The sequence below is a fragment of the Tripterygium wilfordii genome, chromosome 11 (assembly GCF_013401445.1).
Source record: "Tripterygium wilfordii isolate XIE 37 chromosome 11, ASM1340144v1, whole genome shotgun sequence".
Classification (NCBI taxonomy): domain Eukaryota; kingdom Viridiplantae; phylum Streptophyta; class Magnoliopsida; order Celastrales; family Celastraceae; genus Tripterygium; species Tripterygium wilfordii.
In genome coordinates this window covers 4,856,631-4,882,518 of record NC_052242.1, presented here as the reverse complement: position 1 = coordinate 4,882,518, position 25,888 = coordinate 4,856,631, and the positions used below count along the sequence as shown (strand labels likewise).

General features: G+C 36.5%; 1 protein-coding gene and 1 non-coding gene across 4 annotated transcripts; both read left to right on the top strand.

Annotated features, from left to right (window-relative positions):
* Positions 1–9,154: 9,154 nt before the first annotated feature.
* LOC120009638 lies at positions 9,155–12,237 on the top strand. Of its 3 annotated transcripts, none has more exons than XM_038860289.1 (5): positions 9,155–10,644; positions 10,734–10,870; positions 10,945–11,220; positions 11,307–11,411; positions 11,767–12,237. In XM_038860289.1, the coding sequence occupies exons 3-5, from the start codon at positions 11,026–11,028 to the stop codon at positions 11,938–11,940; spliced, it is 474 nt and encodes a 157-aa protein (XP_038716217.1). In that variant the 5' UTR covers positions 9,155–10,644; positions 10,734–10,870; positions 10,945–11,025; the 3' UTR covers positions 11,941–12,237. The 3 variants fall into 3 exon arrangements, with proteins under 3 accessions (XP_038716217.1, XP_038716219.1, XP_038716218.1); XM_038860291.1 differs by having other exon boundaries at positions 9,157–9,321; positions 10,352–10,644; positions 10,734–11,220; XM_038860290.1 differs by having other exon boundaries at positions 9,157–9,321; positions 10,269–10,644; positions 10,734–11,220.
* Positions 12,238–25,095: 12,858 nt separating this feature from the next.
* Positions 25,096–25,202, top strand: LOC120009980. Its single transcript, XR_005470777.1, has one exon. It is a non-coding gene; the product is annotated as a small nucleolar RNA R71 (small nucleolar RNA).
* Positions 25,203–25,888: the final 686 nt, after the last annotated feature.

The following is a 25,888-nucleotide window of genomic DNA, read 5'->3' as shown; positions in this document are numbered from 1 at the left end:
AAAGATTCTGAGACAGTGGGGGAGTATTCAACAAAAGTTATGGAGATTGTTAATCAAATGAAGCAATATGGGGAGCAAGTTATTGATTATAAAGTGGTTGAGAAGATTCTCATCAGCCTACCTGACATATTTGAAGCCAAAATTTCAGCTATTGAAGAATCTTGCAATCTGAAGGAGCTTTCCATTATTGAGCTTTGTAGTAAGCTGCAAGCTCAAGACTTGAGGTTCGCCAAGAAGTCAAAAGAAGTGCCTGAAGGTGACTTTCAAATGAAGCAAAAAGGAAGCAGACAGGTGATTTTAAAGATGGCAAGAAGAAACTTCAAGACAAAGGTGGTGGAAAAGGTAAATCAGTAGAAAATTCAAGTTCTGGAGACCAGTCCAGAAAGGGACAAGTAAAATTTCCACCATGTCCTCACTGCAACATAACCAATCATCCTGAAAGGTACTGTTGACAGAAGTACAGGAAGCCTCAATGCAGGTTTTGTAAGAAATTTGGACATATTGAGAAGAATTGTAAGGCTAAGTAGAATCAAAGTAATTTTGGAAGTTCAGCTTCTCATGAAGCTAATTATTCTAATGAGAAAAAAATAGCTCAAGATCACCTATTTAGGGCAATTGGGAGTTCAGAGATTCTTGATGATGGCATTTGACTCATTGAAAGTGGTTGCACCAGTCATATGGCCAAGGATGCTTCTCTATTTTCGAGCTTGGATAGATCTGTCAGAACTAAGTTGATTATGGGCAATGTAGATGTTGTCCAAGCTGAAGGTAGGGGTTCTATGGCTATTAGCACTAAGCAAAGTACAAAAATAATTTATGAAGTGTTGTTAATTCCTCAATTGCATCATAACCTACTTAGTGTTTCAAAAATGCTGAAAAAGGGCTATTCCTTTCACTTTGTTAATTGTTGTTGTATTATTATTTCCCCTACTGGTATTGAAATTGCTAAAGTGAAGATGGTTGAAAATTATCTCCCACTTTGTGCAAATTCTGTTAGCCATGATGGTATGCCTACACTGTGAAAGCAGATGATTCTAGGCTTTGGCATAGCAGATGTGGACATTACAATTTACAGTCTTAGAAGTTTGCTTGTGATCACAATCTGGTTAGGGATTTGATAGTGTCTCAAGTCACAGATGAAATTTGTGATGCATGTATGTTTGGGAAGTTACACAGGCACTCTTTTCCAACAAATTCTTCTTGGAGAGCTATTGAAAAATTGTAGCTAATCCACACTGATGTGTATAGACCCATAAGTGTTCCATCCTTGAGCCAGAATAAATATTTCATTCTCTTTATAGATGATGTCACTAGAATGACTTGGGTTTACTTCATCTCTAGTAAAGCTCAAGTGTTCTCAGTGTTTAAAAAATTTAGAAGCTTGGTTGAAGCTCAGAGTGGAATGAAGATTAAAAATATAAGGTCTGACAATGGAAAGGAGTATACTTCAGAGGCATTTGATAAATTCTGTGAAGATGTGGAAATTTCTCATCAATTGATTGTTGGCTAACCACCTCAACAGAATGGGTTCTCCGAAAAGAGGAATAGAACTGTTATGGAAATATCAAGATGTATGATGGCTGAAAAGAATATTCAAAACCAGTTTTGGGTTGAAGTTGTGTACTTTTCTGTCTATCTCTTATACAGACTTCCTATGAGGTCTGTGAAGGATATGACTCCAATAGAAGCTTGGTTGGGAATCAAGCCCTCAGCTAGACACTTAAAGGTGTTTGGTTCTATATGCTACAACCATGTTCCTTCTATTAAAAAAACTAAATTGGATCAGAAAGCTGATATATGAATATTCTTGGGCTATGCACCACAGTCCAAGTGATATAGAGTCTTTAATTTACAAATTGAAAAAAAAACCATGAGCAGAGATGTCATTGTTGATGAAACATCTTATTGGAATTGGGATCAGCAAAAAGTAGAGAAGAATTCTAATGTTGTAAGACTGTCAGTGTTCCTGATGTTAATTCAAAATAAGATGTTGTTGCTAAAACTAATTGTTATGATGATGATGCTTCTCCAAAGAAGGTAAAATCTTTGACAGAGGTTTATGAAAAATGTAATGTTACCTTCGTTGAAGCCTCCAGTTATGCAGAAGCAGTAAAGCATGCATAATGGAGGAAATCTATAAAGGAGGAGATCTTGATGATAGAGAAGAATTAAACTTGGAGTCTTACTTCTCGACTAGTTGACAGGAATGTCATTGGTGTTAAAATGGGTCTTTAGGACCAAACTAAATGCAGATGGATTAGTGAAAGGGTATGCACAGCAGGTAGGTATTGATTATGTTGACACTTTTACACCTGTGGCCAGGTATGATACAGTTAGACTCCTCATAGCTCTGACAACATATTATGGTTGGAAATTTTTCATCTTGATGTTCAATCTGCTTTTTTGAATGGAGTATTGGAAGAAGAGATCTATGTTGATTAGCCTGAGGGGTTTATGAAGGCAGGCTGTAAATACAAAGTTCTCAAACTCAATAAGGCTCTTTATGGCTTAAAACAAGCTCCAAGAGCCTGGTATATCAGGATAAACAATTTACTGCTAGATCAAGGTTTCAGGAGGAGTAAGAATGAGGCTACGTGAAAGGTAGTGATGAAAGGTTGATGGTCTCCTTTTATGTGGATGATTTCTTGGTTATTGGAAGTAATCCAAATTCTGTGGAATTTTTCAAATCTCAAATGAAACAAGAATTTGAGATGTTTGATCTTGGGGAGAAGAAATACTTCCTTGGAATGGAGGTATATCAATGTGATTCTGGCATTTTCCTTTCTCAAGCCTGTTGTCACTCCACTTGAGGTGAATGATAAGTTAATTGTGAATGATGGTGATGTAAAAGCTGATGCTTCAATTCACAGAAGCTTGATTGGCAGTCTATTATATTTGATTGCTACCAGACCTGACCTCATGTATCCAGCAAGCTTACTTTCAAGATTTATGAATTCTCCAAGCCAAGTACACTATAGAGGTGCCAAAAGCATACTGAAGTACCTTAGAGGCACAGATGATGTTGGGAGTTGATTTATAAAAAGAGTTGCTGGTGTTCTTGATGGGTATGTGGATAGTGACTGGACAGGTAATACTACTGATTATAAGAATACTACTGGTTTTATGTTCTCATTTGGTTCAGGTGCTTTCTCCTGGAATTCTAAAAAGCAAGAGGTTGTTCCACAGTCCATAGCAGAAGCAGAGTATATAGCTACTGTTGCTGCTTCAAATCATGTCATTTGGCTTAGAAAATTACTTGCTGATTTGGGATGTGAACATGAGGACGACGCTACTATGTTAAAGTGTGATAGCAAGTATGCTATTGTCATTGTTAAAAACCAATCCATCATGAAAGAACTAAGTATATTAATGTGAAGTTTCATCTATAAGAGAAGCTCAGAAAAATGGTTTTGTTAAGCTAGAGCATTGCAGGTCAAAAATGCAACTTGCAGGAGTCGGTTTGAGTATTTGAGAAGCTTACTTGGTATTTCCAAGCTCAACATCAAGGAGGAGTTTGTTGGAGCTGATCTAGAGCTTGGATGAATGCAGTTTATGTTTCATGGGATAGTGTAGTTCTTGCACTAGTATCAAGTCTGTATGTTGCAAGTTATATGTTAACTAGCTTTTATTTTCTAAGTCTATGTTTGACTACCACTTTAGATTGTTTTACTTGTATTTTATTTAGTGTTCCTTGTTATGCCAGGTGGATTTGTACTTGTATTAGAGTCTTCTAGACTCTACTTTGTTCTTTGGCTATAAGCTTTGTCTTTGTCGAATATCCTGTTAATGAAAAAAATCTCTTACAGTGAAAAAAGTTTTGCCCCTTTGTTCTCATTACTGTGAAAAGCAAGTCTTTATCTTTAGTCTTGCAATTTGTTCATTATTCTGTGATAGAATAGGTCTTTACAGAGCCTGGTGGTTTGTGCAAGAATATCTGTTGATTGTGTTACTGATAAAGATGGTATTCTAGGGTTTCAACACAAACTGATATCTTAGGGCAATATACTTGGTCAGATTATGATCAACTGAATTGTTAGCAATTGCAGTGGCATATTTACTATCACAACATATTTTAGTAGGACCCTCACACATCACACTCCACCCTAGTCACTATCACAAAAATGCCTTAACGTTATCTGCTTTCCACCCTCCATACAAGTATCTAAGGATCTTCTTAGCTATACAAAGATGCACTTGACTAGGTTTTTGCATATACCTAGACAATAAACTAGTTGCAAACATCATATCAGGTCTGGTGGTAGTCAAATACAATAGACTCCCTACCAAACTCTTATAAGCACTAGCATCACCTTCCTCCACACAATCTTTAGCATTGTACTTCCCATTCATCATCAGAGGCACAACCACTGAATTGCAGTCAAGCATGTGCCTTCATTTCTGCTTCTCTAAAGACCTTTGGTTTGAAAAACTTATCCACCTCTGAGTACCAGGCTCTAGGAGATTGTCTTAGGCTATAGAGAGTCTTTTTAATCTATAAACTTTATCTTCTCCCCCATCTACCAGAAAACCCTCAGGTTGAGCAACACACACTTCCTCCTCTACAATACCATTTGGAAAAGCATATTTGACATCCAGTTGATGGACTCTCCAACTGCTTTGAGCTGCCACAAATAGAATAACTCTCACTGTTTCTAATCTTGCTACATGAGCACATGTTTCTTGAAAGTCTATACTAGGCTTTTGTGAAAAACCTCTTGCACCAAGCCTAGCTTTGCATTTTTGCACACTATCAACATTTAGTTTCACTTTGTAGATTCACTTAACCCCAACAATATCTCCATCAATGAGTCTCAAAACCAGTTCTTATGTATCAATTTTAACAATCATGTTGATTTCTTCTTGCGTATCTTTACACCACAAATGATCTATCTTTGCTTCACAAAATTTTTCAGGTTCAACCATAACAAGATTGCAAGTTTCATACACATATGACAGACTTCTCATTCTTGGAGGAGGAGAATTTGAATCACTCTCATCTCCATTATCAACTTCAGTAGCTAACCATTCAATAGCAGTATTGGTTTCAGTAATCATTAAGATAAGTCTACTGTACTTCCTGCTGAACAAGAACACCTTGATCAGTAGTAACAATCGAACCTCCTTCCACTGCCAAAGAGGTATTACTAGACATCGAGATCAGATCATCAAATTTCAATTCAGATTTTTCATCAAAAACCACATCTCTGGTGATGAGCAACTTCAAAGTCTGAACATCAAAAACTAAGTAAGCTTTGGAACTACTACCGTAGCCAACAAAAATGCATTTTCTACTCTTCATATCAAGTTTATATCTTTTTTCAACAGGAATGTGAGCATAGCACAAACTCCCAAAGTCCTTGAGATGTCCTACAAAAGCCTTCCTCCCAGACCAGGCCTCTGAAGGTGTCTTCTTGATGATTGCTTTGGTTGGACAAAGATTCAAGATGTACATAGAGTATTTACAACTTCTGCCCAATATTCTTTTGGTATGCTTTTCTCAACCATCATTGCCCTATCCATCTCCATTATTGTTCTGTTCTTTCTCTCTGCCACACCATTTTGTTAGGGGCTAAAACCTACAGTGAGCTGTTTGGCAATCCCTTCGTCCATACAAAACTGTTTAAACATGTCAGATGTGTATTCTCCCCTCTATCACTTATGATCTTCTTAAACCCCTAAACATAGAGAAAGTCTCAGAATTCTCTTTCAAAAAATAAACTCATATCATTCTTGAATAATCATCTATTAAAGTCAAAAAATATCAGTAGTGATTGACATAAGGTACTTGCATAGGCCCACATAAATCTGTATGAAGCAACTCTAAAACAAAGTCTGCTCTCCAAGTCCCTTGTGTTGGCCATGGACTCCTATGCTACTTACCCATAAGACAACTCTCACACTCTCTCTCTTGGGAGAGAATATTAGGAAGACCAAGAACCAACTCCTTATGAGATAATAGTTTAAGATCTGCACCATTCAAGTGACAATACCTTCTGTGCCATAATTGAGTGTCCCCTTTCTGTTGAGTTTCATTCTTGAGAGCCACTGTCTCGTCAGTAAAATTGAAATCCAACATGAAATTTCTATGATTCTTCATTGGCACAAACATCAACTCCTTCTCAGTATTCTCCCTATCATAGATTTGACATTCTCCATTATCAAAGACAAGATTGTATCCATGTTCCATCATTTTCCCCACACTTAAAAAATTACTACTCAATGCAAGAACATACAAAACATCATTGATAAATTTTAAACCTTCATCAGTTGTTATTTTAACTCTCCATTTTCCCTTAAAGTTTACCACTTCACCACTCCCCAATCTAATTGTAGTTGAAACAGTACGGTGAATATAGTCAAACAAAACTTCATTAATAGACATGTGATTATTGCAACTACTATCTAGGTATCAGACATTATTTTTGACAAACAAAGTAGACTGTGTAGCATAGAATAAATTTTCTTCTTGAACAGGATTGAACTCAGCAAAATTAGCCTTGTTTTCTATTTTAAAACGATAATTTTTCTGAATATGACCAAACCTTTTACAATGGTGGCACTGTGGCTTGCCTTTGTGTCAGCATTCATCTGCCAAATAGCCTACCCTATTACAAATATCACACATTTTACTATTGCCAAAAAACTTTGTATCATGGACAATACTATTAGAACCAGTACCTCTTTCAGTTCCTTTCCATTGAGACTATTTGCCTCTTTTTGAGTCCTCACTGAATGTAAGTTTGGCTTGAAAAGTTGATTCACCTGACTGAGCAAACTAATTTTGGTCTCCACGTCTTTGTCGCCCCTGTTCATGGGCTTCCAGTGACCCAACTAATTCCTCAGGTTTTAACACAGTGAGATCCTTAGATTTTTCAATAGCTATTACCGCAATATCATACCTCTCAGGTAGACTAATGAGCATCCTCTGAACAAATTTCTAGTCTGTGACCTCCTCCCCCAAGGTTCGCATTTGATTTACCACATCCACAACTTTATTGTAGAAAGTTTTCACCACATATGCCTCTTGCATATGAAAATTTTCAAATTCACGCCTCAAGATCTGTAGCTTGATAATCACCGTGTGACTGTCTCCTTCGAACTCTTTTGTAAGAGTGTCCCTAGCCTCATTGGCCTATCAGGCCTTAATAATGCGTGGAAAGATCGTGCCTCTCACCCCATTTTGAGGCCGAGACGAGGCCCTAGCATTCAACATCCTGGTGCTCTAAATCTCCTTCTTTGTTGCAGTATCTAAAATACTATCATCTGTTGATTCTTTGTACCCATAGACTACAGTGTTCCATAACCCTTCTGACATGAGAAGTTTTCATCTTTACTTTCCATGAGGTATAATCTTTGACGTTGAACACAGGAATCATAGTTCGGTCACTCGACGATGCCATTGCTTCACGCTGAGACACAGCCCGAGGCCAACGTCATGCTCCGATACCACTGTAGGATATAGAAACACTACAAGAAAACAGCTATTTAGCGACAAATATTTGCGATTGATATTTTTCCGTTGCAAATCATAAATTTTACGACTGAATTTTCACAAATTTCAATCGCTAAAGTTTGTTAAAATTTTATAACATTTTGTGAAGGAATTTGTGACGGACTTTTTCGTTGTAAAAAAATTCATCGCAAATTCCATTGTAGTTTATGGCGTGAATTCCCGTCAACATTTGCAACAGAATAGCGACAGACTTTAGCAATGGATTTAGTGACGGAATCAAATTTCGTTGCAAAAGCCTGTTGCAAAACTGCAACGGAATTTGTGACGGACTTTAGCAACGAAATTTGATTCCGTCGCTAAATCCAATCTTCTGATACCCCTTCCAAAAAATCTAACTTTTTCTAGTGCAACTTAGCGAGGTTAGCCACAGAGTCAAATGTCGTCGCAAAAGCCTAGTGACGAACATGAAATTTCGTCGCTAAATCTGATCTCCTGACAACCCTTTCAGAAAATCTTACTTTTTCTAATACAAATTAGCGATGGAAATAATTCTGTGACAAATTCCGTCGCTAAATTTTATCTTCTGATATTAAAACCTTCAAAAATATACTTTTTCTGATACAAAGTTTGCGACGAAAATAATTCCATTGTAAATTTCGTCGCTAATATGTTAGAAAATAATTTTAGTATATTGTTGCTGTCTGTTTCGCCCATTTCTCTCTTTTTTCTTTCTGTTCTTTTTAATTATGAGTGGTTCTACCCAACTCCTAACCGAGGTACGCGAATCCATAAACAATATGGACTTGTCGATGTGAAACGTAAAAAGAGTTACAGGAAGTTTAATCCATTTATAATTGCACAACAAGCGGATCAAGTCTACTTCACTCCTTATTCGGAAGGGATACATGATCGACAAGATTGGTGGGTCATGATTAAGACGACGAAAGTGAGGCACACTATTACTGCATAATCAAAACAAATGGATGATGCCTTCCAAAATGATGAATTATCAGTTGAGACATTCAGAGGAGATACTGATCAAATAGAGTCGCTCGTCGATAATGAAGCTGAACCTGATGAAGTGGACGAATATTCTACAAGGCAAATGAATGAGGAAGTGACTGTTGATGACGATGAAGAAGAAGAATCAGAATTTGATGATTCTGAGACACAGGAAAAGCCCGAAGATGATTAACAATGTGTGTTTGTTTATTTGATGAATATTAGACTTTAGTTAATTGTATGGATTTCTTGTTAATTTTAATTTCTGTGAAAAATAGTATTGCATTGTCAATTATTATATGTAAATAATGTGTATATATATAATGTGTGTATATATAAATATATATATATATATATATATATATATATATATATATATATATATGTGTGTGTGTGTGTGTGTGTGTGTGTGTGTGTATATATATATATACACATATAAAATATATTGAGACTATACTGGGCGGTATTGGGATCTTTGAAGTATCAATTATCAATTATAAATAATTTTCAAGTTTCAATTAGCCTATATAAATAATGTGTGCGTGTATATATATATATATATATATATATATATATATATATATATATATCACAAAATTTGACTTCCAAATTTCACAAGGATGTCGGGCGGTAGTGGGAACAGTTATCAAATTTTCAATATGCCTTAATTCCCATATATCTCCTCTGTATGAGAAAAAAGATGCGCGCGAAACCCAGACACTCTTCGTCTCTCGTTCCTTCTAGGTCTCTCACACACCGAAACTCTCGTCCATCGCTAGGTCTCTCATTCAATCTCTCGCTCATTCTATCGCACAGTCTCTCGCGACAAAATCTTTCTCACTTCGTCGTCTTGCACGTTGTTTACGGTTTGTATCTCTCTTGCGATTTGAGATTTATTTCTCTGTTAAGTTGTTTGTTCTCCCTTGATGTTGTGTTTTGTTTCTCTTGATGTTGCACTGTGATTTGTTGAGAATTGTTGGTGTAGGGTACTTCCAGACTTCTAGATAGGTTGGTAAATGGCATTCATTTGATTTTCTGTTTGTTAACTACTGCCATTATTTTTTGAATCCTAAGTCACTTTCGTAGAATAAAGAATTTGTTAAAATTGCATTTATAGAATTGCATTTATAGATGTATTTACTTCAATATTTGCAGTGTTGAAGTCTAGCTTGAGACGTAACTATGATATTCAATTGCAATATTATTTAGCAATGTTAGAGGAATATTTACTGAGTTGAAAGGTCAGTATTTGGGCATTCAAAAAAAAAGGAAGTCTATTTGGGTAGTATTATTTTTTGTGCATGAAGGTACTTGTGAGCATGCTGTGTTTATGTTGTTCAATACTCTAAGTTGATCTTAGAAGGCAATGCAGCTTTAATAACAACAGACCCATGTAGGACATATGAGAGTGATTTTATTTACATTACTCTGGTGCATGACAAGTTATTAACGCCAAAAGGTTGTTGCTTCTGTTACTGGGTCCTCCGGCCTATATGTTTTCACAAGGGGCCTTCAGAAGCTAATGGCTAGGTTGCTATTCTGTAGGTGATCACCACCCGATTCAGTTTTCTCCAAGAGTGACAGCAAATCTTTAGTATTTATATGTTGAACATTAGATATCATGTAGCCTATTGTGTGTTAATTGTGCAATGTTATTTAGTGTGTGTTCTGTCTTGGATGTTGAATTTCTTCTCCTTATCCTATTGTCTGTGCATTGTGCAATGTTATTTAGTGAGTGCTCTGTCTATGGCATTACTGAACTATTGTGTACTCTAAGAGAAAGTGTCAATTGCATTACTACAATATCGATTAGCTTGCATTAGAGGAGATGGCTAGTGATCAATTGACGAACCGTGGCCATACTACATTCGGTTGAGGTCATGTCTCTCGACGCAGTAGACCCATCATAGGGAATGCGGAATGTTTACACCCTCATGCCACAGCCTCCTCGCCCTCCTCTGTGAATTCTGTTCAACAAACCATTCAAGATCTTCCTACTTTATCATCTCCCAGTCACCTCACTCCTGATACGCTGACAGGGGGTCCATCTAGCCCCCATATCCCACATCACCCAACACGCAAGGCCCACCACTGGACACACAGGGTGCCAATGGCTCTTCGTGCCAGAATATTGGGGTTGTGCCTCCTCATAATAGCCTTATCTTGATACAACCTATTTCAGTTGCTCTGTAAGTACATTTTTCATTACTCTTATTTTAGTATACATTTATTACAAAAGCATTTACGTCACTAATATCTTTTTCTTGTTAATTCATAGTTTTGATCATTTTGATGTTACTCGGAAGATAAGCGAGATCATGAAGTCCAAGTATGAACGAGCCATGACATAATGGAGTGATTTTACTCCCGAGGAAAAAGAAGGTTACTTTGAGGAGTTCAAGATAAGTATAAAATGTAAATTGAAAGTGTTCCCCTTTCTATATTTTTTCACAAATGCTTCACAATGTTAACTTTTTCTTATCTTGTAGAGTAAATTTACATGGGACCCTGCTCATAATGTTGCAATAAAGAAACTGTGAAATAAGAAGAGTGGAGAATTATTTTGGGGCATGATACATAGGGCACGAGAAAACCCCACCAAAGCTGTCTTGATCCCTACTGCAGTCCTTTTTGAACTTCGTCGTATTTGGGATGGGCCAGAGTACAAGAAGAAAAGGGAACAGGGGAACAAAAATCTAGCATATAAGGATAGTTGTTCTCACACTGGTGGCTCTATTCCTTACATGGAGTACCGTAAGAGAATGGTAAATTCTGAGTAAATTTAACAATTTCAATTTTTTATCTTCTTTAAAATTTAAATATCATATGCCTTTTGTAATTTTAATTGTAGAAGGTGGAACTTGGCCGGAATCCCACCAAGGCAGAGGTGTTTGTTCGCACTCATCAAAAAAAGAGTACGCAACAATTAGTCGATGAACGAGCAACAACTACATTTGTAAGTATTTAAATTTATTTATATATATATATATAGTACTAATATAGAGCTAGGTTGTAGGTTGTTGGCATCTCTTTTACAAAGCTACAATGAACCCCATTTGTTTGTTTTTAATCTTTAGTGTTGCTGTTTAAATATCTATGTTTCTTGAAATTTGGAATGCAATGGTGTCTTAGCTTAGTTGAACAGTTTTTGGATATATTTATTTTAGCTCATTTGATTGCATATTTTTTTTGTTTGTGTCTGCTTACACATTTGGGATGTGCTATTATTATCTATTTTTTCTTTAATATATTGTGTTGTTGCTTGTTTTTGTCTTATCAGTATTCATGAGCATTAGTATCTTCTTTTGCAGGAAAAATTTAACAAGCTGAAGGAGGACATTCTGACACAGCGATCAATCTCCTCCACCAGTGAGTCACCTCTTGAGCCGTTGGATGAGGATCCTTTATTCCTTACGGTGACTGGTGGGAAGAATAAGAAAAATCGCATCTATGAGCTTGGATCTGAGGCAAGCTTTTTTGCCTAGTTCTTCATCTTGCTCTAGTGGACATTCCAGAGTATACTCAGGCGAAGTTGGAGCAAGAGTTGGTGGAGCGCATCGCTCGGATGAACTCTAAGTTATTGGTTGAGGTCGGTGACTTGCGACAGCGAATGCAGGATCAAGAGCGGATGGAGCAGTAATTATTTTCTCAGATACAGATGCGATCCCCCAAAAACAACCCTGAAGATGATCATGCTTCACATGGACACATTTTTTATGAAGATTAGATTGTATTTCATAAAAATACTGACCCACTTATGTATAATATTAATTTTTATTACATACTATTTCTTGCACATTTTGATAATAGATTTTTAATGAAATTATTAAATTGATAATTATAGTTGAACTATAATAATATCGAATTTAAAAAATCATTATTATAAAACATAAAACATAAAATGAAAAATAATATAATTAGCACGGAATTGTCAAACAAATTTCGTCGCTAATATTTTTATATAAATAAAATATATTTATTTAAATAAATTAAAATTTAGAAAATAAAAATTTTGCGATGGAAATCTTGTCGCAAAAGTTGTGACAAATTTGCTCCATAAAAATTTAAATTTTAAACATAATATATTTTGCGACGGAATATGCAGTTGCAAAATGCGTGGTCAATTAGCGACGGAATATTCCATTGCAAATACTCAAAATTTAATTTTTTATCCATTAATTTGCGAAGGGATTTCGGTCGCATATTCCGTTGCAAAATAATTTCATCGTTAAGTGTCGTTGTAAATATTCCATCGTAATTTTCCGTCACTAATTTTTTGCGACGAGTGTTTTGTAATGGACAAAATTCCATCGCAAAAATTATTAGCGATGGAATTTCGATGTTTTGCGACGGAAAATTACATCGTAAGAAATCTGTTCTCTTATAGTGAAATCAGACAATGAACATCAAACTGATTCACACAATGATAATCACCTTCAAGCTGAGAACCCAGATCTAGGGTTTCAAACACTTCACATTAATTTTCTCAAAACATTAAGTCTTGTTCTCTTTTTCGAGAGAACCAATACAAAACCATACAATTAGATAAAGTGACCATACTACCCCTAGCCTGAGTCCTGTAAAGTAAACACACATTACATTACTACTAAACATAACCATAATTAATTTACTACAAATGCAAGTCCTTTAACAAAACACGACTCTTAAGAAAAATGACGAGGTAGAATGCAAATCAATATGAGATAAATGAACAATCTTTTGAAATTTCCAATAAAAGGTTTCTTTGTGAAGTCATTCTTGAGAATCTTGACCACTGGTTTTATTCAATATTCTAAATTTGATATGAGATGAGCGATTTATAACAAATGTGTGTCAATACCGATTTGTTAGAAGAAAGTCCATCATTTTGGTTCAAGGTTATTTATAAGATGAGTGTGCGTTTGAAGCTAATTATGGAGTGATTGATGGAACGGGAGCACGACTCTAGATTGGTTCTAGGCATTTTTTAGATTTGGGTGTCGAATATAGATGAGGGAAGGAATGATCTTTTTCGACGAGAGCTTGATTGGGAGAAGTGTTTCAACTCTGACACGAGGGTCAAGGTTGTGAAGGAGGTAAAGTTGAAGTCGAGACAACTAGAGAGTCGAGATTGACGAAATATGTGTCTAATGTCGAGGGTGTGGATTCAATGTTGATGATGTGATGATTTGAAGTTGACGACATGGGAGACAGTATTACCCCTTCCATTCTCTTCTCTTCTCTCCCTTTCCTTTCTCTTTCTTTTCCCTTCTCCTAAATCCCTCAATCCAAACACACTCTTATAGACAATTTGAAAAAAAATTGAAATAAATGATTTAGAAAGCAAATAAAACATTTCTAGTATGAAAAAAAAATGTTTGTGTAGGGCTGTGCAAATAAAACCAGAATCCAGACCAAAACCAAAAATCGGACCGGTCGGTCCGGTTTGGTTTGGTTAATTGACTTATTTAGTCAAATGGTTTAAATAACTGTTTCTAACAGAGTTTTGGCGGTCTGGTCTACGATTTGGGAAATTCATAACCAGAGGTTAACCGGACCGGACCGGATAAATATATAATATTATAATTATTAATTATATAGTTTAATATTTAATATATATGTCTATTAATTTCTAATTTCTATTATTAATATCAGTTATCAACCGTTGATTTGAATAGTTATGTATTCAATATTTCATTTCCACCATTAGATTAAACACTTAAAACATAACCTAAAAGTCTCAAACTTAGTTTATCGCAGTCTCACATGAGTGCATGACTGCCGTCTTCGAGTCTTCCATTCGGATTGCCCTTCTACAGTCTCTACACTCTTAAGCCTGTGTTTTGACTATTAAGTTCTAAGTCTCTGACATCTCCCTCTCCAGCGATCAGGTATGGTACTCTTAATCTCTTATTGATGTTGATTTCGAGCCTTAGGCTTAGGTTTGCTTAATTCTAATTTCAAAGTGCTTTGTTGGTCTTTCACTAGGTTTTTCACAGGATTGCCGTCTTTGAGTCTTCCATCCAGACTACCCTTCTACAATCTCTAGACTCTTAAGCTCGTGTTTTGACTTCTAGTTTTGAGAGTTTTGAGCTTTTGACCTCTCCCTCTCTAGCGATCATGTATGGTACTCTTAATCTCTTATCGGTGTTTGATTTCAAACCTTAGGCTTAGATTTGCTTAATTCTAATTTCATAGTGCTTTTGTTGATCTTTAACTGGGTTTTCTGGGTGCTATTTCATTTTCTTAGTGTTTGAATGTTTAGTGCTACTGACTACTGCTTGGTTTTCTTTGCTAATCGTATCAGATATTAGTTTTTTTTTTACTTTTTAGTGGTGGTTTCGGGGAAAAAAATATAGGTAGTCAATCAAGCTGTTTTGCTATTCTGGTAGGAGCAAAAGAATGTTGAATCTGCTTTTGAGCTGGCATCAAATTTTCATTGTAAAAGTAGGATATGTAAAATATTTTATATCCTGTTTCGAGTTTTGGCCTTTTAGGTAGTTAGTAGTCAGTACTAGATGCTTTTATGGTTGATTACTTAGATTATTTTTTTGAAAGTATGCTTTATAAACATGAAATGTATTAGCAATCCTTCCTTGCATTTGATGCTTATTAGTATTAGCAATCATTATTGCTGGAGGTATTTTGGCTTTTGAGAATGTATAATTCCTCGCCAATATTTTGACATTTGATGCAGTGTTTTATGGATGGCACTGGCAGTACTTTTATACAGCGTTTTTCAAGCCTGTTTCACTCCAAAAACAGTGGAGGCACTCATTTGTTGTAATGATTGGATCCGATGCGAACCTTTTGAATTTTACAAGGAACTCACCCAAGATTCAATTGAATTATATGAATGGTGCGAGCAAATAGAAAAATGTTTGTTCTAATTTCCTAATGTTGTACTAAAATGTAATGCAGTGAATTATAAAAATATATTCTCAGTCTTCCTGACTTTTTTAAATGCTATGGACATGTAGAAATGGAAGCATTGCAAATATCTGGAGGCATTTCTAATGGCACCACACTTTCACCAGCAGCAAGTGCTTCAAAATGAATAATGTAACAATAGTTAATATATGTCTTTTGATTTGGATTTTGGCATCTGACATGGTTGCACCTACACTTACTTTGTTTGCCGTAGAAAATCTGCTTATTTTATCTTATTCTATTTCATCATTTCTGGCATATTGGCAAGTCATACATGGCTGGTTAAGTTTGGCTTTAGCAAGCATGGAGGCATCAGGCAGTCAGTCCTTGGCAATAGCAGATTTATCTTGCTTTTGTTTACTTTTTATTTTATTAATAGTACTTAATATGTTATGTTTCAATTTTTAAACTTTAACTTTTGCAAACTCTGTGACTATGTTATTGGCCTACCAATATTCTGACAGTGGAGGGAGGCAATGTTTGTCTCTTTGAATCTTTAAGTTTGGATTTTGTAGTTTGGACTTTGTATGTACTACTATGTGGTATGTGATGTTCATGATGGATTATATGGTATTGTGGCAGGAATGCATGATGTAATATGTATTATGATAGCCTGGAACTTAGGATATATTTGGTGGACCGTACTTAACACAAGAGGGGGGGTGAATTGTGTCCCCAAATTCCGATAGGAATCTCTTTTTATAATTTAAAAGGAAATCAATGTCAATTAACAATTAGCACACAAATTTGGACTCTAATGATTATCCTAATCAATATTCATTCCAATGCAAGATGTGATTCAATATGGTGAATGATCAATTATCAAATAATCAAGGAATTGCAAAAACAGATTTTTCAAACAACACACTGCGCACAGATTTTACAACTCAAATTTCACCTAGTAAATCAAGTCAGAATTCAACGAAATTTGGTATGCAGTATCACAACACCCTAATGAATACTATATCAGAAATTCAGATCAAAATTTAAAGTTTAAGTAAGTCTGCTAATCTCGGACAGATTAGGGTTTTGAAAATCCTGCAGTTTGAAACAAGTAGTAAATATAAACAAGTAAACAAAGAAATCAACACAGCGATTTATAGTAGTTCGGAGACCCTTCTCCTACGTCTACTACCTAGATTCACCAACCTAGGATTTTCCCAACTCCACTAAGGTGTGGTTTTAAGAGACCCACAAAACTCCTTACACCAAGGGTTTCTAAGAACTCCCTCAAACTTCAATGTTTACAATTTCCCTTAAGAAAGGGAATTTCTCAATGGGATTTTCAGCCAAGGTTCTCACAAGTTACCTCAAAGGTATTTGGTGTGGAACTCTCAAGATTACAGCAACACTCTCAAAGATAGGATTTTAAGAACAAGAGAGGTTTAGATTGTAAGTAAACAAAGCCTAAAGGATATAGGAACTTCCCTTTTGCAAAAGCAAGAGTAGTGAGAAGTCCTTGATTGTAGAGGCTTGTATTGGAGAAGATTGTTGTAGCAAATAGCAAGAAAGCTTGATGATTGATGAACTTGATAGCAAGAGGTTTCTCTCAAGGATAATTTTCAATTTGCTTCTCCAAGTTGTATGAAAGGGAAGATCCTCTTTTAAAGGCAATTCTCTCCTATGCTTGCAGCCATTGGATCAAACTTCAAGAGTTGATCTCTACCATCCATTGCAGCTCCTAATCTTGGTCATTGATGATTTGAGCAAACAAATCTCCACCATAGAGCATATAGACGTTGCACATGCTCCTTTTTTAAGTCAAAAAATTGCAAGCAAGAAAGTTGTCTTATGCACAACCATTTGATCAATGTATGTCTTCAAATCTTGACCATTCAAACTCTCTTTAATTCTCAGCCATGGATGTAGATTGTACTATGCCATCTTGTCCCTTCATTTTGAATCATGTTGTAATTTTAATTAACTCGCAAGCGCACGAATACAAATATAGCATAGGTATGCAATAGCGAGGTCGATCCCACGGAGATTTGTCAAGTAATTCCAATTCTACTCAATTCGAATGTCTCGAGATAAAACTAAATTATTTCTGAAAATTAAAGAGAAGTTGTGTGAATTTGAAAATCGAGAAAGTACAAGAATATTAGAAAGATTTAGGGTGTTTTCAATCAAGAGAATGCAAACTAGGACTTCGATTTCACCATAGCAATCCTATTCTATGTCTTATTTGGTTAAGATTCAATTCTCGTTTCTAAGGTTCGTTCTTATCTAAAATATGAAACGCCATTGATTGTGGTCAAGATCAACTATTCTTAAATTGTTATCTAGCCATTGATTATGGTCAAGATTACAAACAAGAATGCATTGAGTGCAAGAAGAACATCAAGAACCAAGAGTGTTTATGCATGGATCGTGCTTCAACAACATCTCATTCATTCACAAGAGCTATATCAAGTTTACCCATTGATCGTGGTGTAATCTTGTCTCAAACATGTATCTAAATAATGGTGATCAGTCATTAAATCAACACATGATATTATGACGCACAATGAATAAAACTAGAAACTTGAATTAGCAACGAATTAATTAAGACATAGAATAGTCATGCTAGGCTACATCGAATCCCTAGTAAAGAGTTTAGCCACACATAATATATAAAAACATCAACAATTCAAGAGATAATAACATCAAGAACTTAAGAAAAAGAACACCCTTTACAAAGTAAGCTTGGTGAAGAGGATTCCCCTTTTAAGAACCTTGTTGCTTTCTTCTCTCCTAGTGATGTTGCTCTCCAATATCCTGCCCTTATGTGATTCGTGAGTCTTTCCCCTCGGTCTGCCCTCTCTTGCTGTGTATGCCAACCCCTTTTATATCATCCTTGGTTAGGTTAAAGTCATCCGTATGAAAGGAAACAATATAATCCTAGTACAATTAGAATCCTTTAGTTTCCTCTTGCATAAAGATTTCCTCCAGCTGAAATATTGAATCATAATAGTCAAAGATTCATTCAAATCATAAATTGATGCTCTATTAGCTTCCTTCAAAGGCTGGAAACGTCCCTGGGCTTTCAAGAAGTCTCAAACCAATATTGTTAAGTATGAGCCCGGATTCCTGATTTTCTGGCCTGCGCAGTCCGTATTCAAATTGTCATAACTCTGTCCACAAAACTCGGAATCACAAACTGTAAAATTCTTCAGAAACTAGACTTCCATATCTTTTCAACGGTATATGACACAAAACCCAGATCTTCTCAAAGGATTTATGGTGACCTTCACAAGTGGGCTGGACTGAACAGTGACAGATTTTGCTGAAATTACCAAGACTCGCATGTACATGTCCAATAACATTGTCAAAATTGCCATTAACATAATTCATCGTCTAGGATTCGATTAACTGAAATGCAAACAAAAATAACGTAAAACACCCAAGTTTGACTTGAAAACAAAGCAATAAGTTAACAAAGAGAGGTATAAAATCAATGTAATTTTGCAGTAATCAAATACCCCCAAACCTACTTCTTGCTAGTCCTCGAGCAAAACTTAAAGGAGAAAAAATAAAGATAAAAAAACTAACTCACTTTCGCAGGAATCGCGGTGGCACTTAGCATGTGACACAAGCCTTTAAACCTCTAGGTGTCCCTAGTGGACGAGTTATAGTCTCGTGAGGGTTTACCAGAATGATACCCACAAACATTTACCAAACTACCATGGCATAACAAGTAAAAGCATGGAATGAATAAAATCAGTATAGTATTCACACAAACTACGTTGAGACTTCAAATTCCATCATTCATATCATAGATACTCCAACCAAGTCAAATACCATTCATTCCATTAATAGGTGAATATTTAGATTGTGCTCAAAAAGATTACACATAAATGTGTGACTTTTATTTGATTTTAACGCAAATCATGCGAGCTAGAAGATTTATCAGAATTATCAAGTAATGACACGAAGGCATATATTTACTCTCTCTTTAACTTTTACTATGGGCTCCATGCTTTCATTTTTTTTTTCTATGTAACATGTGCAATGCTTAGTCTCATTAAGCTTTCTAATTGACTCATGTAACGAGCTTTCAACCAATGACTCCCAATCTAGTTAGCTCGGGGCATTAGGTGTAGAGACACCCCTAAGGGTCTAATAACTCAAGTCAAAAAGGCTACGAAACTTCGCTAGTCACATAGGTATTTATTTCAGTCTCACTACCTTTTTACGCGAGACTCACTGCCGACTAAACAAGAGGCCCGGTTACTCAGTAGCGAGAACCAGAAATAAACACTTATTCTTTTCTTCATATTGTTTTTTTTTTCCTTTTTTTTTTTCATTTTTTTTTTTTTTTTGAATAGCATGTCATTTATTTCAATTTATATATGCCAAAGTATCATACTCAACAATACCCAACTCATCTCTAAACACCAACAAAATTTGCAGTTAATCTCAAATAGCATACCCCACAAATATATGCTTTGTGCATGTGAGATTATTTTTATGTTAATGGAATAAATGGGTCAAGACTTAGTTTAGAGAGATCAGATATAAATGTGCATTCTCCAAACAATTTCATCAGTGTGTCAACACTACTGAATTAAATTCATACATACTCTTAAGTGTTACGACACATAGTAACTTGAGAATTTCTTTCCAAACTGCAGTTTTTCAAATCTGACCTATGTTCAGTTTTTGGAGCATATCTCAAAAAATAATCAATGGATTTTGACCCAAGTTATATGGACAGAAAATAGACAGAAAACCCCACAACTTTCATTCAGATCACAATTCAAAAATCATCTTGCAACTGATCGAAAACTGGCAGTGAAAATAGTGCACATGCAGGACAATGAACTTCACACCCCCAAACCTAACTGAAACATGTCCTCATGTTTATAAGCATAGACACCATGAAATCAAAGTAAAAAAAATAAGAACACAAGACAAAGGAACGAAAGGACCTGATTGGGTTGCCTCCCAATAAGCGCTTGATTTAACGTCTAGGCAAGACGGAAGGCAGGATTGACAATTAAGGGGCGGCCAGCGCCAAGACGTCGATGTCTTGTGTGTGATGTTCCTCCAAATAAGGTTTCAGTCGTTGTCCATTTACCTTGAATATCGATCCATTGCTTAAATTCTCAATCTCAACTGCTCCATGAGGAAAGACTTGATGTACTCGAAAAGGGCCAGTCCATCTTGACTTTAATTTTCCAGGAAAAAGAGTCAAACGGGAATTATAAAGTAAAACTTTCATACCTACTACGAACTCTTTTCTTTGAATGGTCTTGTCATGGTAACGCTTAGTCCTCTCCTTGTAAATCTTTGCATTCTCGTAAGCGTCATTCCGAATTTCCTCCAACTCATTCAATTGAAGTTTTCTTGCATCTCCAGCTTTCTTGAGATCAAAATTAAGTGTCTTGATGGCCCAATAAGCTCTATGTTCCAACTCCATTGGTAGGTGACAAGCCTTGCCAAAGACAAGTCGATAAGGACTCATGCCAATAGGAGTTTTATATGCCGTTCGGTAAGCCCACAATGCATCATTCAATTTCAATGCCCAATCTTTTCTTGTAGCATTCACGGTCCTCTCCAGGATCTTCTTGATTTCTCTATTACTAATCTCTACTTGACCAGAAGTTTGAGGATGATAGGGTGTTGCAACCCTATGTGTAATATTGTACTTCTTCAATAATGCCTCAAAAGGTTTGTTGCAAAAGTGGCTACCACCATCACTAATGATAGCTCTAGGCGTTCCAAATCGTGTAAAGATCATATCCTTCAAGAAACTGAGTACAATTTTATGATCATTTGTCTTGGTAGAAATTGCCTCCACCCACTTAGACACATAATCCACAGCCACAAGTATGTAATTATACCCAAAGGATGGAGGAAACGGACCCATGAAGTCTATACCCCATACATCAAAAAGATCAACTACAAGGATATTGTTGAGGGGCATCATATTCTTACGGCCAATGGTTCCTGTTCGTTGGCACCTATCACACTTAACACAAAAATTAAATGCATCTTTAAATAAAGAGGGCCAAAAGAAACCAGATTGTAAAACTTTGAGGGCTGTTTTCTTTGCACCAAAGTGACCTCCACACGCCAATTCATGGCTGAATTTAAGGATGCTTGTTTGCTCAATTTCCGGAACACAACGCCTTATGATTTGGTCAGAACAATATTTAAATAAATAAGGTTCATCCCAAAAATAATGCTTAACAGTGGCAAAGAATTTTTTTCTTTCCTGCAAGGTTAGTTCATCCCGAATAATACCACAAGCCAAATAATTAACAATATCTGCATACCATGGTTCAACTTCTCTCATTGAGAAGAGTTGTTCATCTGGGAATGACTCTACAATAGGCACGTTTGCATGATTGCCTCCATCAGTTATGCGTGACAAGTGGTCCGCAACAACATTTTCGCTCCCTTTCTTATCTCGAATCTCCAAGTCAAATTCTTGCAACAAAAGGATCCACCTAATCAGACGAGGCTTTGCATCCTTCTTAGTCAATAAATACCTAAGAGCTGCATGGTCAGAATAAACAATAACTTTTGAACCAATGAGATAAGATCGAAATTTTTCTAAGGCAAACACCACCGCAAGCAACTCTTTTTCCGTAGTAGAGTAATTGAGTTGAGCATCATTGAGTGTGCGGCTAGCATAGTAAATTACATGCGGACGTTTGTTCACTCTTTGTCCTAACACTGCACCAATAGCAGAGTCAGAAGCATCACACATTAATTCAAAAGGAAGAGACCAATCAGGTGCTCTAATGATAGGAGCAGAGGTGAGTTCACGTTTTAAGGTATTAAAAGCAATAAGACATTCATCATTAAACTCAAAAACAACATCTTTAGCCAAGAGATTACACAAAGGACGTGTGATTTTAGAGAAATCTTGAATGAACCTTCGATAAAATCCTGCATGGCCTAAGAAACTTCGCACGCCCTTTACAGAAGTTGGGGGCGGCAATTTTGCAATCAAATCTATCTTTGCCTTATCAACCTCAATACCCTTACTTGAAATCACATGTCCTAAAACTATACCTTGCCTTACCATAAAGTGACTCTTCTCCCAACTGAGAGTGAGGTTTGTCTCTTCACATCTTTTAAGGACTAAGGTTAAATTATTAAGGCAATCGTCGAACGAATTCCCAAAAACAGAAAAATCATCCATAAATACCTCAATAAACCTTTCAAGCATATCAGAGAAGATTGACATCATGCATCTTTGGAAAGTAGCTGGGGCGTTACATAAGCCAAAAGGCATCCTTCGGTAGGCAAAGGTACCAAATGGGCATGTAAATGTCGTCTTCTCCTGATCTTCTGGAGCGATTGGTATTTGATTATATCCTGAAAAACCATCAAGAAAGCAATAGTAAGAATAACCAGCTAAGCGTTCAAGCATTTGATCAATAAAAGGTAAAGGAAAGTGATCTTTTCTAGTGGCAGCGTTAAGCTTTCTATAATCAATGCACACACGCCATCCGGTGGTCATTCTTGTCGGTAAAAGCTCGTTATCTTCATTCTTGACTACCGTAATTCCAGACTTCTTGGGAACTACTTGAACTGGGCTTACCCATTTGCTATCAGAGATAGGGTAGATAATACCAACATCAAGTAATTTCAATACTTCTGCACGCACCACTTCCTTCATGTGTGGATTCAATCTTCTTTGTGCCTCACGTGTGGGCTTGGAATTCTCCTCCATTAATATTCTATGCATGCACATGGCTGGGCTAATTCCCTTGATATCTGCAATGGTCCACCCAATGGCCGCTTTGTGTTCTCTCAACACTCTTAATAGTTTTTCTTCCTCCAATGGTGAAAGGTCAGAAGCTATAATTACTGGGAGGGTATCATTCTCACCAATGTAGGCATATTTAAGATTGGATGGCAAAGTTTTAAGCTCAAGTGTAGGAGGAGAGACAATAGAAGGGACCAACTTGGAGTGAGAAAGTTCAACATGTTCAATAGGAGTGTTAGGATGGCACGGGTGTAAACTATTTAAGGCAGCTATTACTTCCATAATTTCTTCATCATTCGCCATGTCTTCTTTTCTCAAAGTTAAGGCTGCCCCTAATGCATCTTGCGCTTCTTCCTGTAAGAAACTAGAGAAAACAAGGGAATCCAATGCATCAACCGTAAAACAATCCAAAGAACTCGAGGGATGAGATAAGGATTCAAACACCTTGAATTGCACAGTTTGATCTAGGACTGTCATGGTGAAAACTCCATGTTTCACATCTATTAAAGTATTTGCGGTGGCCATGAATGGACGTCCAAGTAAGATAGGAAGTTCACGATCATGCATTGGAGTATCGTCCATATCGAGCACTACAAAATCAGCAGGAACAATTAGTCTATCAACTTGAACTAGAATATCCTCTACTATACCTCTTGGATATTTGACAGATCGATCCGCAAGTTGTAGAGACATTGTTGTCGGCTTCACCTCCCCCAAACCTAATTGAAGATATACAGAGTATGGCATCAAATTTATACTCGCTCCCAAATCTAGCATTGCCTTTTCCATCTTCTTGTCTCCTACTGTTATGTTGATAGAAAAACTTCCAGGATCCTTAAGTTTGGGAGGTAGCTTCCTTTGAAGTACAGCACTCACATTCTCCGAGACCATTACCTTTTCATGCGGCCCATACTTGCGTTTGTACGTGTTCAATTCCTTGAAGAATTTTGCGTATGCCGGCATATTCCTGATCACATCAAGCAAAGGTAAGTTAATATTGACTTTAGATAATGTATCATAAATTTCAGAAAAAGACTTATCCAATTTGCTTTGCTTTAAACGCCCCGGAAAAGGAATAGGAGGGATGTAAGGATTTGGAGATTTCTGAAGCGAAGATGACTCAGAATTGGGTTGTTTTTCTGAGGACTGAACTGATTCAGGCTTCTGAATCTTCTCGGAATGGTTGCTGGCTATGATATGTTGAGGCTCAACTCGCTCTCGTCTTTGATCTGCATTCACAGTAGAATTATCAGTAACTTCATAATTAATTTGGTTATCAATGACCTTACCACTTCGAAGTACTGTGATTGCTTTAGCTTGCTCCGGTTGGCTTGGAAGTTTTCCAGGCTCTTTGATTTTAATAGCATCCGCAAGTTGACCAACTTGGACCTCAAGCTTTCCCATGGATGCCAAAGTTTGATTTAGCTTTGCTTCTTGGGTAGCAATCATTGCATCATGCCTATCCATCCTTGCCCTACTTTCCTGCACAAACAACTTAATCGATTCTTCCAAAGAAGAGGTCTTTGGTTGAACATAAGGGTTAAGTTGATTCTGAGTATTACTCCAAGAAAGATTAGGGTGATTCTTCCAACCTTCATTGTAAGTATTGGAATAAGGATTATTTTTAGATCTTGGATTGTAAGCATTCATCATGTTTGCTTGTTGAACAAAATCAGGGTACTCATGGCTGGAAGGACATGCATGAGTAGAATGACCAACAATATTGCATAAAGCACATACCTCGACTTGAGTCATAGAATTGGCATGGGTGCTTAACATGGCATCGATCTTCTTATTTAGTTCTCCAATTTGTCTTGCCATATTATCACTGTGGTTTAGTTCATACACACCAGATTTCTTGCTTCGAGCATCTCTTTGTTGTGAATTGGATCCAAGCATCTCATAAATGTCATAAGCGTCTTGAGGAGCCTTTTTGAACATTGCACCACCTGCAGCATTATCAGCAATAGATTGACATGTTTGGGTTAGTCCATCATAAAAAAATTGCATTTATAACTCCAAAGTATAACCATGATGCGGGCATTGAAGTAAAAGCAATTTATAACGTTCCCACGCCTCATGGAATGGTTCACCATCAGCTTGTGTGAATGTGGAGATTTGACGTCTGAATGCACCAGTTTTCTGATGTGAGTAAAACTTCCCTACAAATTTGTTGTATATGGCATCCCATGAAGTGAATGATCCTGGTGTTAGAGACATCAGCCAAAACTTAGCTTGATCCTTCAGGGTATATGGAAAGCATCTCATCTTCAGTTGTTCCTCAGTCACACCCTACAAAGGAAAAGTACTAACAGTAGCATAAAATTCTTTCATGAAAGTCAAAGGATCCTCATTAGGTAAACCATAGAAACTTGGAAGCATATTAAAGTGTAGAGATTTCAACTCATAATTTCTAGCTGCAGTTGGAAGTAATATGCATGATGGTGAAGTAGGAATAGTCGGCCGAGCGAATTCCTCCAAACAACGTGTATCATTGTTGTCCTCCATTGGTTCAATTGTTTCCTCTTCCTCAGATTTGATGTCAGTCTCGTCTACCTTTGGTTGATTTCTAGTCCTTAGAACTCCTTCAATGTTATCGTTCAATGGAAGCACGTCTCCTTCTTGTGATCGGCGTCCTTGCATCCAAAGCTGAAAATTTTGAAAATCTGTCAACTCAGAACACTGTCTACTCTTTTGATGATAACTTTCTGGTTATAACTCGGAATCCTGATCTGTTTCTTAGGCTGGAGAGTAGACTTCTTCCGCTTTCCGTTGATATACTATAAGCCTAGTAAACCTTGCTGAAACAGTCCAGAATA